Raw genomic sequence first — 18124 nt, forward strand, 5'->3', positions numbered from 1 at the left:
GGTAAACAGGCTAGGTATGTTACTATAGATGCAAAGAATTTGGGATTTCAGGATATTATTATTATTATTATTATTATTATTATTATTATTATTATTATTATTATTATTATTATTATATTATTATTATTATTATTCAGAAGATGAAACCTATTTATGTGGAACAATCTCACAGGTGTTAAGCTTCCAAAAAATATGATGTACATGAGGAAGGAGGAGGTAAAGGGAAATCCATAAACTACAGATCCCACTTACAAAATAAGAAAAAATAAATTAATAAATAAATTAAAATGCAAGATGATAGTATCGGGGTAGTAATGCATCGCATCTTCGCCTTAACTTCTGAAGTTCCAATTCCACGACTTCCTTTGGAAGGCTGTTCCACAAACCAACGGTGTGATGAATAAAGGACCTCTGGAACTGGGAAGTTCGATAGCGAGGCACAATCACTGCATGTTGGCGCTGCTCTTCAGCGAATCTGGTTGCTCTCGGCAGGTAAAGGGGATCAGGAATCAATTCAATTGTGAATGTGAAAGATCTCCGTTGAAATACAACTTATGGAAAAGTGACAAACGAGAGACTGCCCATAGATGGTCCAAGTCATAACTGCAAGAAACCTACCACCACGAACCACTCTACCTAAAAAGGAATAAATCTCTGGCAAAAGCAGATATTCTCACCGGGAACGGTATTCTTGTAAAGGAAGTACAAACGACCTAAAACAGGTTGCATTGATTTCATCACTGTTATAAATAAATATACGATTCCTTACGAACAGTACCTAGCTTTCGTGCGGCCTTTGCTGGAACATTTATTAGATGTCTTATCAAAAGTTATATGTGAGTCAAAAGTTACACTTAGAATAGATATAGTCTCAGACTCATTCAGAACAGTTCCGTCCACCTGAAGGTGAGGATGGAGAGGGAAAGCTGTACAAGATCTGATAATCAATAGTGATTTCGTTTTACCGGAGTTGAGCCTCATACCCCACCGACTACACCATTCACTGGTCACGGCCATGTCCCCATTGAGGCTGAGGGCAGCTTCATTTCTCATAAGTGGAGACTTTACTACACCCATAAGTGTTGCATCATCGGCATACTGAATAATTTTGTTGTCCTGCCTAACAACGATATCACTTGAATGCACTAAAAATAACAGTGGACCAAGAACACTACCCTGGAGAACTCCAGACAAAATAGGTTTTATTTCACTAAAGATCCCGTCCACAGCAACTCGCTGCTGCCCACCTGTAAGGAAATCTTGAAGTAATCTTAAAACATATCCACCCACTTCAAGATTGTGAAGTTTATGAATAAGTCCCTTGTGATTTGCTAAATCGAAAGCAGCACTAAAGTCTATTTGAAATACTTTGCACTCAAACCCCCCATTAAGGTTCCCTTGCAAGTGAAAGTAAAGTCTAAAAGAGGATCGCAGTTACACCTAACTGCTTCCTATGTATATGCTACTGACTATCAGCTACCAATCCTTTAGATTCTAGTGCATACTTATATAGTTGCTTAAAAAGTTTAGAGAGCACAAGGAGAATAGAAATTGGTCTGTAGGTGCTGTGCTCTGTAGGCGTTACTTAAGATTCGTTGCAGCATCCGTCGGCCTCTAGCTGCAACTCGTTTCATTCCTTTTACTATCCCTCCATTCATATTCTCTTTCTTCCATTTTACTTTCCATCCTCAACTAACAATTGTTTCAACATATTGATAGCGCTGAATGACCTCGTACGTCCTAGTACTTGACCTTTAGCCTAAATTTTATATTTCAAATCCAATATTAAGTAGCATTAACTTTATGACCGAAGCCCATAACTAATCGTTATTGGGAGTTTGGGTCATCGAACTCCCCCTTTTCATTATGTCTTTGTTGGATTCACTGGCATTGTGTCGTTATTTTTGGCTTCTGGTTTCTGAAGAGTAGCTAATTATTATTGCATTATGCCAGGGGATGACCATGCAACCGCTGTTTTCAAGTCATGGGCTGTGCAGTGTAGCCTTCCACAGTTCCTGTTTATATGCTCATTTCTTTTCAGTTTCCACTTTGAGCGTCTTATTCTGTGTAAGTTTGCTATGCAATAAGTAGGTATACAAACTAAAGTGCTCCATCCATTCTTCAATGAATGAATGCAGCCGCATTTGATGGTAGCTTTCGAGAGCCTTCTTCCCTTCTCATGTAATAATGGAAGGGAACCAAGATCTCAAGCTTTTCTACTATTTCAGTTTTCAAAGCAGTAGGAAGTATTCCCTAATAGGATGTTAAAAAATAATAGATAAGTCAGCACTTACTGCCAGATCTTGTAGTATTTCCACAGCCTACAATCGGTGTTATAACTTCATAATCTCATAAGCAAGACATTGCCACTACATGTACTGAACTATTCGCCTTCAACTTGTATATATTGTCGCGTTTTCTGGGTATGAAGCGTTATGTTAAAAAATTGAGGAAGAATATTCAACGTCTCCCTGCTTTCTTTTTTATTCCCTTAGCGTTCTGGATAAACACTTTCACAAACATATGCTCTTTTCTCTTTCGTTTTTTAATTAAGAAACTCAAATTCATCACTTAACTAAAGACGATGCTCATTTTATTTCAAACCTGTTCTTTCAGTACTTGAATGGAAAGCTGAAGAAACTATCAGGAGGAATATTTTTGCCATTTTAGTATCTATTCGTATGATTGTGAGCTCAGGAATTACTCCAGAAACGATGACTTCTAAACAGCAAAAGCTTATGCATGTTGCATGAAGTCCTGCATTAGTTACAGAATGCTCTCTTAGCTTTACATGTTGCTTATGAATGTTTACCTTCCTTTACATACCTCTTCCTCTCTTCTTTTTGTTTTGAAATAGATGTTCCACTTTAGTTGCCAGCAGATTTTTACAAGGTGAAGCTGTGAAGCTGCCATTTTAATAATTAAAGGTTTTCTCCACCAGTTCTCTTTTGTTATGACTTATATCGCTGAAAATCTGTCTTCCAAGATAGTATAAAATGAGTTAGTTTTATGTAAATATCTCACTTTTACCTAGCATTTACTTTTAACATCATTGTCTTCGTAATAGTGTTTGAAAAAGCGTCGATTTTCCAGGCGTGTGGTACCAGTTTGCAACGCTCAGTCAGTCAATCTTTCAATGAATTGACGTTGATTCGCTGGGACATAGTGGCAAATCACAGTCCGGATTACTTTCCTTCCGAAACTGCGAAACAGCTTGATATCCAAAAAATCAATATCCCCAAATCATTGGGCCTGGAATACTAAGTTTATTCAAAATTTTAAAATCCTCCGGAGTGGTCTATTCTCATCAATCTGAAATGTTGATACGCAGCTTCATAAACAAATCCCAGAGTTAAAGTTCGGAGCTAAAATTACGTGCAAAGTCCGTAGATTGTTTCCCCCTGTCGAAAATATTTGTTTAAGTAACGATAAGACATGATGTCAGCGAATAAATGAGATGATAAAGAAGATTTCCTTTTCCGTGGTCATCTTATACGCTATGTATGTGTAAGTACGGAGAGGGTATTCTTTTATCTTATGTTTATTGTAAGAATGTTTTTAACCCAATGGAGTGAAGTTACTTAATCGATGCATTCCCTTTTTGATGGTATATATTTTGACGGTGCAGTAAAACACTTTGGTCTTGCATGCATTTTCCTCTCCGTATCTTCTCTTCTTCTCTATCCACCTAAGCTGCGACACAGCAGTTGCTGAACATCGAGGCACACAATTCACTGCTTAGGTCTTCAGAGGCATAATAGATTTCTTTCCTCGTCTGGTTTACGGATCGAAAATAGGACTTCCAGTATGCGACTGAAGTCAAGGCGAAGTCAGCTCACCGTTTTCCATGAGACCGGAGAGAAAGAGAGAGAGAGAGAGAGAGAGAGAGAGAGAGAGAGAGAGAGAGAGAGAGAGAGAGAGATGTATGGAACTAGCTGCCTCATCCAAAGAGACTTGGTGATACCTTGATGGATGGCCCTTTCTTGCGTCACTCAATCTAAGAAGAAAGGGTGCATGTTCATTTTATATATATATATATATATATATATATATTATATATATATATATAAAAATATATAGATATATATACATATATATATATATATATATATATATATAATTTATTATATCTATATATATATGTATGTATGTATGTATGTATGTAGTCTGTATGTATGTATGCTAAAATAATCTTTGTAGATGCACATGACTTCATTAAATAACGAATGCCACAGGAAAATGACAGGCAGAAATCCAAGCGCTTTCGTCTTTATTAAGACATCGTTTCCTTGACGCTGTCTTAATAATGACGAAAACGCTTGGATTTCTGCTTTTCATTTTCCTGGGGTCTTCGCTTATATATATATGTGTATATATATTATATATATATATATATATATATATATATATATATATATATATATATATAATTTGTGAGGATTTGGTTCACATTGACTGCTATTAAAAGTATTCCTTAATGGTGACATTGCTATCGACGGGTATACAGGGCATGAAGCTGGCCATCGTCAGCGGTAGCCGAAACCATTAGGGGAAAATAGCGAAACGTCGAAATTGTCCAATAACTGCGTTCGTCTGATTCCAAGCAGGAGTAAGCTTAGTGACCCTAAGTTAATCGAATTTAGATTGATTTGTACGTCCTGCGATCTGTTTGAAGTCCGTCCTTTTGATCTGGAAATTGTTCAGCAATCCGTGGATATCGTCACCTGAAATCATGTGGATATTGTCATAGAATGCTTCTGATCCATGGATATCGTCACCCGGTGTCTCATGGATATTGTCATAGACTGACCGACCGCTGGATATTATCAAATATTTCCTCTCACCCGTGAATGTCGTCACCTCATAGTTCATGGATATTGTCGTGGATGACTAATGGATCGTGTCACGAAGGCATCTCTTGGATATCGCCCCGAGGCATCTGGAGGCAGATGAATAGGAAGGCAGCTCTTGTTTCTTGCGCCTTATTAATTCCTGCAAAAGTCAATTTTAGTACAAGATATTATCTAGAAGTAAGGCATCCAAAATTCTTTGCTTTTGATATATTCCGCCTCGGCCAACCCTCAGGTCTTTGCCTTCTTAATCATTAAGATGTATTGTGTACAAGAGAGAAGTTATTATTCAAATAAATATGAATCTTTTATTGATGAAATTTTTTAAATTCGCGGGGCTGGATGTCTTTTACCTCACTACTTAAGGAAAAAACTATAATTAGCTATTTTTTATATTCTAGATACAAGTAGCCACTTCCATAGGCAACTGGTGCTCAGTACCACGAGAGTTACGGAATCATCCAGGTTACCGATGTGCTGTGCGTACGAAATTTATTATCAGTTTAATACACAGTCATTGAAAATGATTTACCTTGGTAATAAATCGTTCTCCTTTGTCTTAGCTATAAATCACGTCGATATGCATTCTGAAATATATCTTTAGTAATTTGCAGGAATAGTCCATCTGTTGGAATCACTGAGAATAATTTAAAAAAAATATTTGTGTAATTATGTTACATTATGAAGTCACCATTACTATGACGAATTCATTCCTCTAAAAATCAAAGAAGGCCATGTTGGTAGACGTCTATGGTGAGAAAAGAAAGCTTTCCATTACATCTAAACATTCTGAGGAAAAGGGCCTATGTCAGTCGAATTTATTTTTTTAACCTGATCAAAGAGAACACAGGCTGGTTAAAGAAGCTTAATTTTATAGAAGAGAGCTTTACTGGTTAAAGTTGTTTATGCTGATCGAATATGTCAGGTTAATCAATGAGCACTGAAATGGTCGAAGAAAGAACACCGCTTTAGCCGGAGTAGAATATGTTCACTGAAGACACCCTGCAGTAGCACTTGTGGAGGTGCATCGTACATCACATGCTGTACAGGATGCTATTACGTGTACTGGGAATTACGTTTCGCTTAAGATATTCTGTTTAACACCGACAAGTGTCCTAAATCCCCATGTATTAGAAGCCTCAGAATTTCAGTATTATTCCGCTGCTTAAATTAACAGCGCTATAACTGGCCACATTAAGTCATTTATTTATTTATTAATTTATTTTTGTCCATCACAGTCATCCTACTCGACCGGGTGGTTTTTATAGTGCGCGGTTCCGGGTTGCATCCTGCCTCCTTAGGAGTTCTTCACTTTTCTCACTACGTGTGCTGTTTCTAGTAGCTCACTCTTCTGCATAAGTCCTGGAGGGCATCTAGTTTTCCAGTTCCTTTTCATGGATTTTGAGATCGTGGTTAGTGTTCATAATATGGATATAATTTCCACTGGCATATCCCATATTATTATTATTATTATTATTATTATTATTATTATTAATTATTATTATTATTATTATTATTATTATTAAACCAATTTTGGACTAAGTAGTAAAAGGATCTGTACAGAGGGTGCCAACATGCCTGGGTGGTTTCTAGAGAGCCTTTACATTTTGCAAAAATGTTAGTTCAAGAGATGATAAAGTTATGTGATGAGACGAGGTCCATGGTCCATGTCATTGAATAGGTGCCAACGTTGAGTTCTTCACGAGGAAAATGAATGCAGGCATATGTCTTAATTGTGTACAATGGATGTCAACATTGATGACAAAAAAGAAAAATAAGTCGGTTGGTTTTTCAAAATCTTCCAAATCAACTTAGGATGATTTATGATAGCAACATGCCATCGTAATTCTTAGATATATAATTCGTTAAGAATTTTAATAAGTTTATTGCGCAATGCGCATTCATTTTTTCAAGCATGTTCCGTAAGAAGTGTGCTTATTTGGGATAATGAAAAAAGATGCAGGTAATCTAATGGCTGTTTTAATTGGTCAGATCGTTATAATGAAAGTGTGGTCTTTATCCGTTGGCATGAAAGGTTTAACCGCTGATCGACTTCTTGAAATGACCTAATCACTTAAATAGCTTAATTATCCAGTCTGAAAATACACAGAGTTTGTCCATTCATATAGAGTCTTTCCTTGTTTCCGAATACATTTGTAACTTGTTGCTGATCTCAAATATTTCCATGTAAAATTTCGCTTCTTTTCAAATGAACGTAATGATTGGCTGCTCAGTAACTGATCGTGTTTATTGAAGTTCAGAACAAAACCGATACCTTTGCCCAAAATCATGCTGCTTCTATTGTTGACCAACCTATTTATTTAACTTTGTGTTTAGGTGTTTAGAAGTTTTTATTATTATTATTATTATTATTATTATTATTATTATTATTATTATTATTATTATTATTATTATTATTAAGGAACGCGTCATTCTGTGTCCGTTTAAAAATGTTTAAGAGAACAAAGATCTTCCAACCTATTATTACATACACATTTTCAGCTAATCTCTGACTTGCTTTTTCAGTGAACTTCCATGCACTACACGATTCTTGAGGTATGAAGAACACTATCTACCATACGAAACCCCCAACTTGCCAATATATCAGCGCTCCACTGTTTCGTTCCAGAAGGCACATTTTACGTCCTTTAAATCAATTTAATCTGTACAACCAATAAACACGAGAGCTCCCAAAGAACGTGAACCCTTTACAATTACTTATTTGTCAACTGTTTGTTTCCCTGCATCTTACTTTGTATATTTTTTTCAGTCCTCAAACTTTAATTTTCTTAATATCAAACACTGTTCATTACAATGCCGAGATCATTTCCGCCCATTTCAATAACGACCAAGAGAGGACAGCGCTCTACAATGAATGCGGCCTTTGCGATACGTGACCCGCTGGCTCCGTTGATGTTTGCTGTTTTTCAATACGAGGGCCGTTAGTTAGCTCTGTGAGTTCGAAGACGTTTATTTTCTGATATCGTGTGTTTTTCGACTTCTGTCCTTTCCGGAAGGTGGAATAGAATCGAGTCTGACCAGTATTATATGAAATATTCATATAAATAGCAAAATAAATAAAATAAAACTGGCCAGAACCAGTCGCCGTGTGCCACTACAGGCTTCCTTCGTAATCATGTCCTGTGTTTTTTTTATGTAATTTGCTCTATGTTTTATGTTTCCCGGTTCTTGTAGAGATCCTGTGACTCTTTAACCATATATATGTTTTATTTCGTATTGTTTTTGGATACCCTTCTATGGAAGTTAAGGTAACAAACTGCGTAATCTTATTCGCAGTTTGCTACTTTTTGCGTTTATCTTTTCAAGTTCATTTTCGTTATGTCTTTTACATTGATTGGGTCATTCCAAGCCGTTTCTTTGCCTGGCTGCATCTTTCATTTGCTGATAATTTCCTTTTCTTCCAAACCTTTAGCTACGCGAAGCTCTAAGATTACTAGACTCAAACAAAACAGATTTTCTGAGTTAGTATTGTATATCCTCAGCAGTTCGTAAATACTCGAACACAGAAAGTTATTGCCTTTGTCTGGACCCACCTCTCAAGCATATACGTAGTAGCATACCTCCGTTCAGATGGCCTAAGAAATTAATCTTATATTTGGTTACATAACTTTATCGTTTTATGAAGCCTCGCCATTGTCTTATTCACATTTTATTTTATTATGAATTCTTATTTCTTGATACGTTACCTTGAAATAGGCGGAAATTGTATTTGAAAGTGTCTAGCTATTGACTTGAAAGCTTGATTTTTCATCAAACAGATACAGATGAGGCCCTCTTCTTTCCTAATGGCCACCTTCATAAGCTGCTCTCAAAACTTGATTCATTTAATCGTTATCACTCATGTTATGTACATATAATATATACAGCATATATATATGTGTGTATGCATATCTATAGATATGTGTGTATATGCATTTTTGTATTATGTATTTTTTTATATTCATCGGCTTTATGTTTCACATGTACACAAGTTGATATAATGGACATCAATTAAGTAGTAGTATTGCTTCACGCCTCTTTCAAACTGCAAATTTTTTTTTATAACCTGTTAAGAGAAATATCTTGTAAATTGTAATCATCAGGTTTGTCATACCTTGTACTCAGCCATATCATTATATCGCCTATTTTAGATATATGTATGTCTACCTTCCGACAAAAAAAAAAAAAAAAAAAAAAAAAAAACTATTTCATCAAGCCAAAGACTAACCGTACTATGTAGGCTACCATGTTTTTGGCAGATTTGTCATCCCCGATCGAAATGCCAGATTCTTAGAGAAAGAGGAAATCAGTTCTTCGTAGTCATTTTATTACTCTATCTTTCTTATAACCTAACTTTACTGAATCAATTATTTTTCTACTTGACTCATCGCTCTCTGTTGTATTTCATTTATTAACAGGAATTTCCCGTGGAAGTTTTCTGCAGTGAATGCATTAGTTTGTTTGAGTTTTTACTTTCCATATGTGCTTAACTTTTTAATTTCCTATGACTGAAGTGCTTTTAATGACGCGATAGTAGTTCTTGGTATTTTGCGAGAGGTATTTTGAACTCATTTTTCCCGTAAGGGATTTTTAGTTTTTCTTAATCGCTCTCATTTTTACCTTCCCGTCATTTTTTCATATTTTTATCTTTATATTGCAAAATCCTTTGCTCTTCGAAATTTATATCTGATCTTGCATTTAATTTAAATTGGCATATATCCCAAATTTATGGTTAAATTCATTGGTGTTGAAACTGGATCATCTGTATTGTATTTTTATCATGAATGCCCTTTCATTGTATTTGATTTTATACTCTGCCGTTCGCAATATGTAAATAAAACAAGGATTTTTTTTGTTTATCTCTCATTTCGTAATAATATTCACGGAGGGGAGGGAGGGAGGAAGGGAGGGAGGAGATACTTTTTCCACATGACCCATAAAAGTAAAGGTTCTGAGAAATGACATGAAATTCTATTTCATCTTTTTTTAAGACTCTTAGTTACATTATTAGTTCTTAGCCTGAATTTTGTTTAACCTTAGGCTGAAATAACACCTATTATCTTCTCCGTTGTAGCCTTTTCCCATTTTGCGTTAAATATTTGTATTTCTTATGGCACCAATAACTTAACAAAACAACATCAAAATGAGTTTGACAGTGTGGCATGCTTGTCATGACCGAGGCTTGCATGAGGGAGATATATATATATATATAGTAGTTGCAAAAAGTTTGCGTCGTTTATCCTTTTTTTTTCTTTCTTTCTTTATCATTATTTTCACGAGACTACATCATGCATTTTTGCGTGCTCATATTGGATTTCCAACTCCTGTTATTTTTATTTATTTGTTTATTTAATTACTTATTTATTTTGAGGTTCAGTCATCACTAATATGCCACCAGAGTCATTTGAGGTTCTTTTTGGTTATCTAAGAAACAACATATTTTAAGAAACAAACATATATTATTATTATTGTTATTGTTATTAATATTATTATTATTATTTCCCATCTCGCTCACATGACAAAAAATCATAAGAAGAATGAAACAAAAGAATAACACATCAAAGATGAAAATGATTCACATTACGTAGTACTCTCAAATAGGCTGAAGACATGCTGCACTTTCTCGTCCTTTGCCACGAACAAGAAAATCAAACGAATAGAAGGAAGAGAAAAATTCATTCAACGACAATACACCATCACGATCACTAAGTACATTTTGGTAATTATTAATCCTTAATCATTTACGGTATAATTCGGTTCACCTTTGTATCACTATCATCATCATCATCATCACCACCTTGTCTTCGTCCCAGTTTTCTTCACCTCACCGTTTGCGTCCTTTCTTGTCTTGTGTCTCTACAAATTACTAACAAGAAGAGAATCAGAGATGCGTCTACACACGCATGCACGCACGCACCCACGCACACGCACGTTTTCTTCGAGTGGTTCACTTTAATCAGGATTTTTTTTAATGGGAGGAGGATGGGTGGCGTGTGAGAGTGGGAAGGGGGGGGGGGTAGGCTATACGGATAGATAGAAAACCATCAATGGGAAAAATAATAATAATCCTCTCCTAATTAATGAAGCTGTCAATGACAGAGTCCTCGACCGAAAAGGAGAGAGAGAGAGAGAGAGAGAGAGAGAGAGAGAGAGAGAAAGCTTAAAAAAGTGACTGAGGGTGACGATGCTTTATCAAGATGAGGCCTCTTCGCTGTCATTTGCTATCTTCCCATTTTCGTGTAATTTTTCCTTCGGGTTGGTCTCCTGGCACAGGGCGGGGAGCGAGGGGTAGTGCGTCCTTTCGGCGGCGGCCTTTGACCCTGTGGGTGGTGTTGAGGATAAGGAGGTTGATAATGGCGATGATGAGGATGAGGACGATGAAGAAGGTGTGGGTGTTGACAAGATATTCAGGGATCCAGCTGGCCCACCCCCGCCTCCGCCTCCGACACCGCTGCTGCTGGTCGGTGGAGACACCCTTGGAATGATGCTGTGCGATGGGGGCGTGATAGAAGAGCTGTGGGCGTGGGCGTGAGCCGCCGCAGGACTGAGCGTCTTCGGGACGGGGCTTCTTGGCCCATAAGAAGATTTGGGAGGCGAGATCGGTCCCGGTATTGGCTTTATAAGGGAGGTAGAGGTGGTGGCGGGGAGGGGGTGCGTTTTGGGTGGGCTTAAGGACTGGGCAGAGATGGACCCTCCTCCTCCTCCTCCTCCTCCTGTGGGGGATGGGTTGCCCGACGAGGGGGAGGCTCCTGTTAGGTTGCTTTTGTAGGAGCCGCCGATGGGCGACGGCACGAACTCCTTGATGACGATGCGGTCGTCGAAGGTGGTGGTGGTGGTGTTGTTGGAGTCGCTCTTGCTGAGGTCCTCGGGAACGTCCGACGGCGGCGGCGGTTGATGGTGGTGGTGATGGTGAGATGGAGGAGGGGAAGGGGGTGAGATCACCAGGCGGCCTCCTCCTCCTCCTCCCCCTCCTTCCCCGGTTCCGTGGGAAGTCTCATCGCTGCTCGACAGGTCACTCGTAGCGCCATTGCTCAACTGCAAAAGAAATTCGAGGTTGATATAATATGTGGCTTCAGGCACTTTAAAGCTAATAAAATCATTCCTCTGAAAATTCAGTTTTTACAGCTCTAGACCATCATAAATAAATCCCTTCAAAATTCATTGAAATTCTGTTTAGAGCAATTCTCAAGTCTTTTGAAGGGTGATCTTGAAGGACCACAAATAGGCATTTATAAGGGAAATCATTTTATTCGAGAGAGCAGCATCTTTTGAAAAACTGTCTTCGAAATTTGTTAGACTACTTTGTATTTAGAATGAATATCAGAAAACAAGCATGCTATACAGAGGTGAAATGAAAAGTGTGATTTATATAGCAGAACCATTAATACCCTAAGCATCTATTGGCTTCAAAGTCTGAATGGCTCATAAATTTCTTATGAAAATTTATCAAAACGGAAAATAGTTTGTCGATAGACTTCAAGAATTTTATAATGGTGATACTAACTCACGAAAGGTTTGGATATTCATTTTAGCCAGAGTCGTCATGTTGTGTATTTGATTTCCCAAGGATAACACCTTGGAAACTAAATGCACCTACTGTATAGAGATTATTAGAATACATTTACTGGAAACTGTAATTTTAGATCTCTTAAAATCAACAATGATTAAACATCCGAATCCCATGACTGTTAACTTTGGTTAAAGCGTTTAATATTGAAATTAGTTCATGGAATTAGTATGTATATATATATATATTATATATATATGTATATATATATATATATATATATATATATATATATATATATATATATATATATATAATATATATATATATATATATACTATATATATATATATATATATATATATATGTATGTATATATATACATACATACATATATATATATATATATATATATATATATATATATATATATATATAATATTCGTGGGTAAATGGACGTATGATGTTTTACATGATTGTTTACTTTCGTGCGATGGAAATATTTGTTGACATTTCTCATACAAAAGAAGAGATGGCGAGATCTTCCGTCCATTCTTTCTCACGCAGCCAACGGGATGACGGGTCAGCGTACCCGACAATGAGCAGAGAAAACCGTCGGGCACGAACTAGTTAACAAGACTTTTTCCGTGCATATATGATGTGTACGTGAACGTGCATCAGGGCACCTGCGTGACGCCATCGTTCGTCTGGTTTTTACGGGGCTGCACTTAAGATGGTAGACTGGGAGTGAATTGGGGATATAATAGAAGTTATTATTATTATTATTATTATTATTATTATTATTATTATTATTATTATTATTATTATTTGCATGTTTGGTTGAGGCCCTGTGCTCAATGGAAATCAGCAAAGTCAGTAACTTTTCTTTGTTTTTTATTTGTTTTAGCTTTCAAAGCTTACTTGGCTTCTGTTTCCAGACATAGTAACTACGAACGAGTTGACGATTTGAAACTTGAATGGGCCTTTTCTTGGCGCATGTTCACTGATGCGGGGGTGGAGGCGATATGCGGGGATCGGCACGAGGGCGTTTCGCTTAAACGGAGGGTCAGGACGCGATTTGGGTTACGAATGTTGTGTTCTGAGTGAATAGTTTATACTTCTGGCGGTACCTGGTGGGCATGTTACTGGGGGAGATGTGTTGGGTATGCTGTTAGGAGTATGGGGTTCACCACTCTGTGAATCTTGCCTTTTGTTTTCAGTTTCTTTGTTGCTATCAGGTCAGAGTCGTGCTCATAACAATTTGCTTCGTGCAATTATAAATGAATCTCCATGGGACATCCGAGTAATAAGATCAAGTTTAATAATCCCAGAAGGCTCAGCAACGTGGGATTGATTCTGGAAGCGACTGTTTTCTGGTTTTTGCCAAGAGCCAGTCATGTTTTGGGGATCAACATGTCGAAAAGATAAAAAAACGAAACATTCCAGCAAAGGGTGTAAACTGAAGTTGGTCGAAGCCTCTTTTTCACGCTTTGGCGTGGGTCACTCAAGATTATTATTATTATTTCTTTAGGTAGTTTTACCGTTGGTGTAAAATGTTTCTAATTGTTTGACATTTCAAGTAAAGTTTCAGTGAATTATTTTTTAAAATTTTGTTATATGAATTAAAAAGCTTATGTTAGTTCATTCATAATAATTGAGTTTTGAGTGAACACTCTAGAATACTTGAGTTCAATAAACTTGATTTTTTGCAAGGTTTATTTGTTTAATGATTTGGTAATAAGTAAATGAACTTAGCATCACTGTCTGCCGTCCACTCCTGTCCCACGAAAGACCCCTGAAAGTCGCCATATTCGATATGTCTTGTGGATGTATGTGTACATTCATAGATTTAAAGGGCAATGGGAAGGAAAATGACCATGTCTAGCCCAAACCCGAAGAAATGATGACGGAAGCAAACTGCAAATACCGAATTCTGGCAGTGGAGGGAAGGAAGGAATCATTCGTTGTTCCTTGCGGTCTGGGGATCGTTGATTATTGCTATCCTTTTAATGTCCGAGAAAGATTTTCAGAGTAATACCTTCGGCCCGTGATAACATTGGAAGTACATGAGAATTCTGATTTGATGTTACTTGAGACAGAAGGCTTTCTGTCAGAGAGAGAGAGAGAGAGAGAGAGAGAGAGAGAGAGAGAGAGAGAGAGAGAGAGAGAGAGAGAAGACTTTCCTAAGCAAGTCATCTCAAAGTTAACCGAATTAGTGAAAGATAAAGAAACTTTTCATATAAAACGCCTTAGAATTAACGGAAGGAGAGAGAGAGAGAGAGAGAGAGAGAGAGAGAGAGAGAGAGAGAGAGAGAGAGAGAGAGGCTCCACTTAATTTGTTATTCTCCTGGAAGAGGAAAGCTTTATCTTACCTGAGAGGGGCTTGTCGGGGAGCTTCCGCCGTCGCTTGGAGCGGGGTTAGCTGCGGAACTCTCAGTATTCAGTCCCTGGAATAAAAATAATCGGGAATCAGAAGTCAGAGTCTCCAGGAATTTCACTGAATTTTATCTCCAAAAACAAGGCTTCATTATATTATTATTATTATTATTATTATTATTATTATTATTATTTTATTATTATTATTATTATCGACAGTCAGAAATATAAATTTATTGCAATAATGAAGTCTTCCATTGGAATTTTGCATTCATTTAATAATAAATAATAATAATAATAATAATAATAATAATAATAATAATAATAATAATATTCTGGAAGTAGACCCTCTTTTAAACATGTGTTCTTCTCTATTTTTCTAATTATTGTTTTCTCATTGTTGCCCCCCCCCTCCCAAACTGGTGAGGCAAAACGCACCGAAGGTTGGCATGTCTCTGGAAATTTGACTACCGCCACCGGCATTTTTAATAAATTTAAATCGACTGTGACTATTACCTAGTTGAGGCTTGCCAACCTTCGGTGCGTTGCTCACCAGTTTTAAGCAACAATGAGAAAACAGTAATTAGAAAGATAGAGAAGAACCTTTATAAAATGAACGCAGATGAGGCAGCAATTACTTTTAATAATAATATTAATAATAATAATAATAATAATAATTATTATTATTATTATTATTATTATTTATTATTATTATTATTATTATTATTATTACTATAACTAGGTTTAATTTATAAAAATGATTGTTTGTTTCTGGACGTTTATCCAATTTAGGGTGATTTTACAGGGTGTGTTGTTATTCTGTGATGGCCAATTATTTTTTATCGTTTTTGATGCGTATATATATGTATATATATATTTAAAAAGCCACTTGGAATCAGATTCTACTGCTATTATAATTTTTTTTTCTAAGCCTTGAGTCCCCTTTTAATGTATCGGTTGTCAATTTGTAAGGACGTCCCCTGCTTATAAAACAAAAATTTCTCACACCCTCTGTATTATTTTGTTCATTAATCATCTCATACCATGTTCCTTGTTTTGAGTGAGAAATAATCTCCAGCTATTTAGTAAGTAATTGCGCTCAGTATCGAGTTTTAGAAAACGAATCTATACCTTACCAATTGTTCAAGACAGCTGTTACTATTTCTGTATCGCCTCTTAATACTGTCGGCCCCCGGCTATATCTATATTTCTGACTTCCCTACTTCGTTTTGGCTTTTTGTTCCATTCCAGAATCTTTTCATTTCGAACGTTCTCTCTTTTTTAGGGCAGTATTTCTTTTATTTCTTTTTCCATTAGTTATTTTGGGTGTTTTCACATTTTTTTTTTCATGCTTTTGTCGACCTTCTAGGAACCCCGACACCTTCTCCTTCCATTGTCCGTTCAAGAATTGAATCGCAAACTAATATTCTTCCCTGTTGCTCACCTTGTTATGATCCGATGAGGAGGAGGAAGAGGAGGAGGAGGAAAGGGCGTTAGCGCCGGAGTTGGCAGCGCTGGAAGCGCTGTTGCTTCCAGAGGCTGGTTTCTTGTTCTTGCCCGTGGCCGCGTTCTTATGCTCGATGGCCTCAGCGTTGGTGATTCCGTCCTGCTTCTTCCACTTCGTCCGTCTGTTCTGGAACCATATTTTCACCTGGAAGGCAGATATGAAAAAGAAAATATTAGTAATAATGCTTTCGGATCTGGTTATTCAACGTTACTTAAAAAATATCAGTGATAAAAAGATTACTTATGATATTACTCCGAGTTAGTATTCAGTTTTAATTTCATTCTTTACATGATTTTTAGAGGATTCATGGGCAGTTCTTTTTTAAATAAATTTCAAATGATTATTCCATTTCCGTGTTTCATCTTCAGTTCAGTACTGAAGCTAAAAATTGATTGCTTTAATTAGTCTTATATCAGGGCTTATTCACGTAATGTTACAGGATGGTAATTTGCACAGTATAGTGGTAAAATGTCGTATGCGTCTCTGTTTCATTACTGCTGGTGGGTGGGGCTGGGGGCGGCCGTTGGCGGATGGTGTGGCGTTGTTTTTGACTAATGGTGTAACACAGACGATTTATTCCGGAATAGTGCCGCACCCTCAATAAGAGATTCAAAAATTACCTACAGTATATTGTCACAAGGGACGAAGCGTTTGATGTGAATAAGCATTTTTCTTATTTTATGGAGCACCTGATATGCATTTAACCAAATAATATGGAAATAATGAGACGCCGTCCAATTTAAAGTTGATTTAGCTTTTAAAAGCTGTAGACATTCAAAAGCTGTTTCATAACTAATTCAGGGAATGATTTGTTCATAGAATATTTTATACCAAATAACTCTACCCTCACTGGTCAGTTTATGCTCGCCTTTGTCGTACTTTATCCAATTTTATAGGCTGCTCCACCCGCGCGAACAAAGGTTCCCATTTTGGCTGCAAAATGATTAACATGAGTGTCTGTCTTTTTCCTACGCCACTGGCTGCTTTGGAGAAATCTGGCATTAAGATGCAATAATAAGCCAGAAAATGAAGATTCAAGAATAGGCCAATAAATGTGGCCCCGTCACAGAACTATAATTATTGATAAAAAAAAAAAAAAAAAAAAAAAAATTCAAGTAAAATTTGTAATTTAGGACAACTCGTCATATTTAGGTGTTGAGCTGGAAAGTAGTGCTACATAAATATTATTTTGTAGTTGTTATCGTATTTTCCTGAATTGTAACGGTGATCATTTTTCCTCAAGAAAATTTGCAGCATGGAGGGGAAATTGGTTCTCCCAGATGCTATGAGGAGCTACTCCCCCTTCTTCCACCTTCCCGAGAAAGTTCGACAGGAAAAGGAAAGGTTTAATGCACTTCCCGGCCACCGGTGAAGAGGCATCGGTCCCTGGAAGGGTGGTTGGGGAAGGGGGGTGTGGGGGGAGGGAGAATGAGAGGTCCAAACTAACAGTGCCCCCTCCCCCTCCTCCCCCCTTTTCCCCCAACTCTATCTCTCTCAAACGTGCTTTTCTTTTTGCCGAAAGGTTAAGTTGAAGATGATGCACAAGGCTTCTCCATTTCACCCTTCCTCCCCCGACCTTCTATCTGTTTCTGCTCCCAACTCTACTACTCCTTCCTCTCCATTCTAAGCTGCCCCCTCCCACAACCCCTTCCCCCGGTTCCTCCTTCCTTTCCCCTCCCCCCCTCCAGCCCTCCCACTTTTCCTTTTGTTTTTATCCTAACTTTTTTCAGCAGATTACCAAGCTGCAGCGGAAGGATACATTATTTTTCTCGGTTTGTGTGTGTGTGTGTTCATGTGTGTACGTGTATGTGTGAATGAGAAGTGTGTGCGTAGCAAGGCAGGATGCTCCAAAGTTTCACGGAACTCTATTTAATGTAAGTTTTC

General features: G+C 37.2%; 2 protein-coding genes across 3 annotated transcripts in view; one reads left to right on the plus strand and one right to left on the minus strand.

The window, feature by feature from the left end:
* The window catches only part of LOC135206259 (myosin-11-like), a 1008036-nt gene that overhangs the window by 310598 nt on the left and 679314 nt on the right, over positions 1-18124 (plus strand). The window lies entirely within an intron of this gene.
* The window catches only part of LOC135206260 (uncharacterized), a 281604-nt gene continuing 273769 nt past the window's right edge, over positions 10290-18124 (minus strand). For both annotated transcript variants that reach the window (XM_064237671.1, XM_064237670.1), the window contains 3 exons: positions 16178-16384; positions 14730-14804; positions 10290-11885 (listed from right to left, as the gene is read on the minus strand). In XM_064237671.1, coding sequence (XP_064093741.1) covers positions 11043-11885; positions 14730-14804; positions 16178-16384 — 1125 coding nt within the window. In that variant the 3' untranslated portion in view covers positions 10290-11042. The remainder of the gene's footprint in view (positions 11886-14729; positions 14805-16177; positions 16385-18124) is intronic.

Source organism: Macrobrachium nipponense, chromosome 29 (genome assembly GCF_015104395.2).
Source record: "Macrobrachium nipponense isolate FS-2020 chromosome 29, ASM1510439v2, whole genome shotgun sequence".
Lineage (NCBI taxonomy): Eukaryota > Metazoa > Arthropoda > Malacostraca > Decapoda > Palaemonidae > Macrobrachium > Macrobrachium nipponense.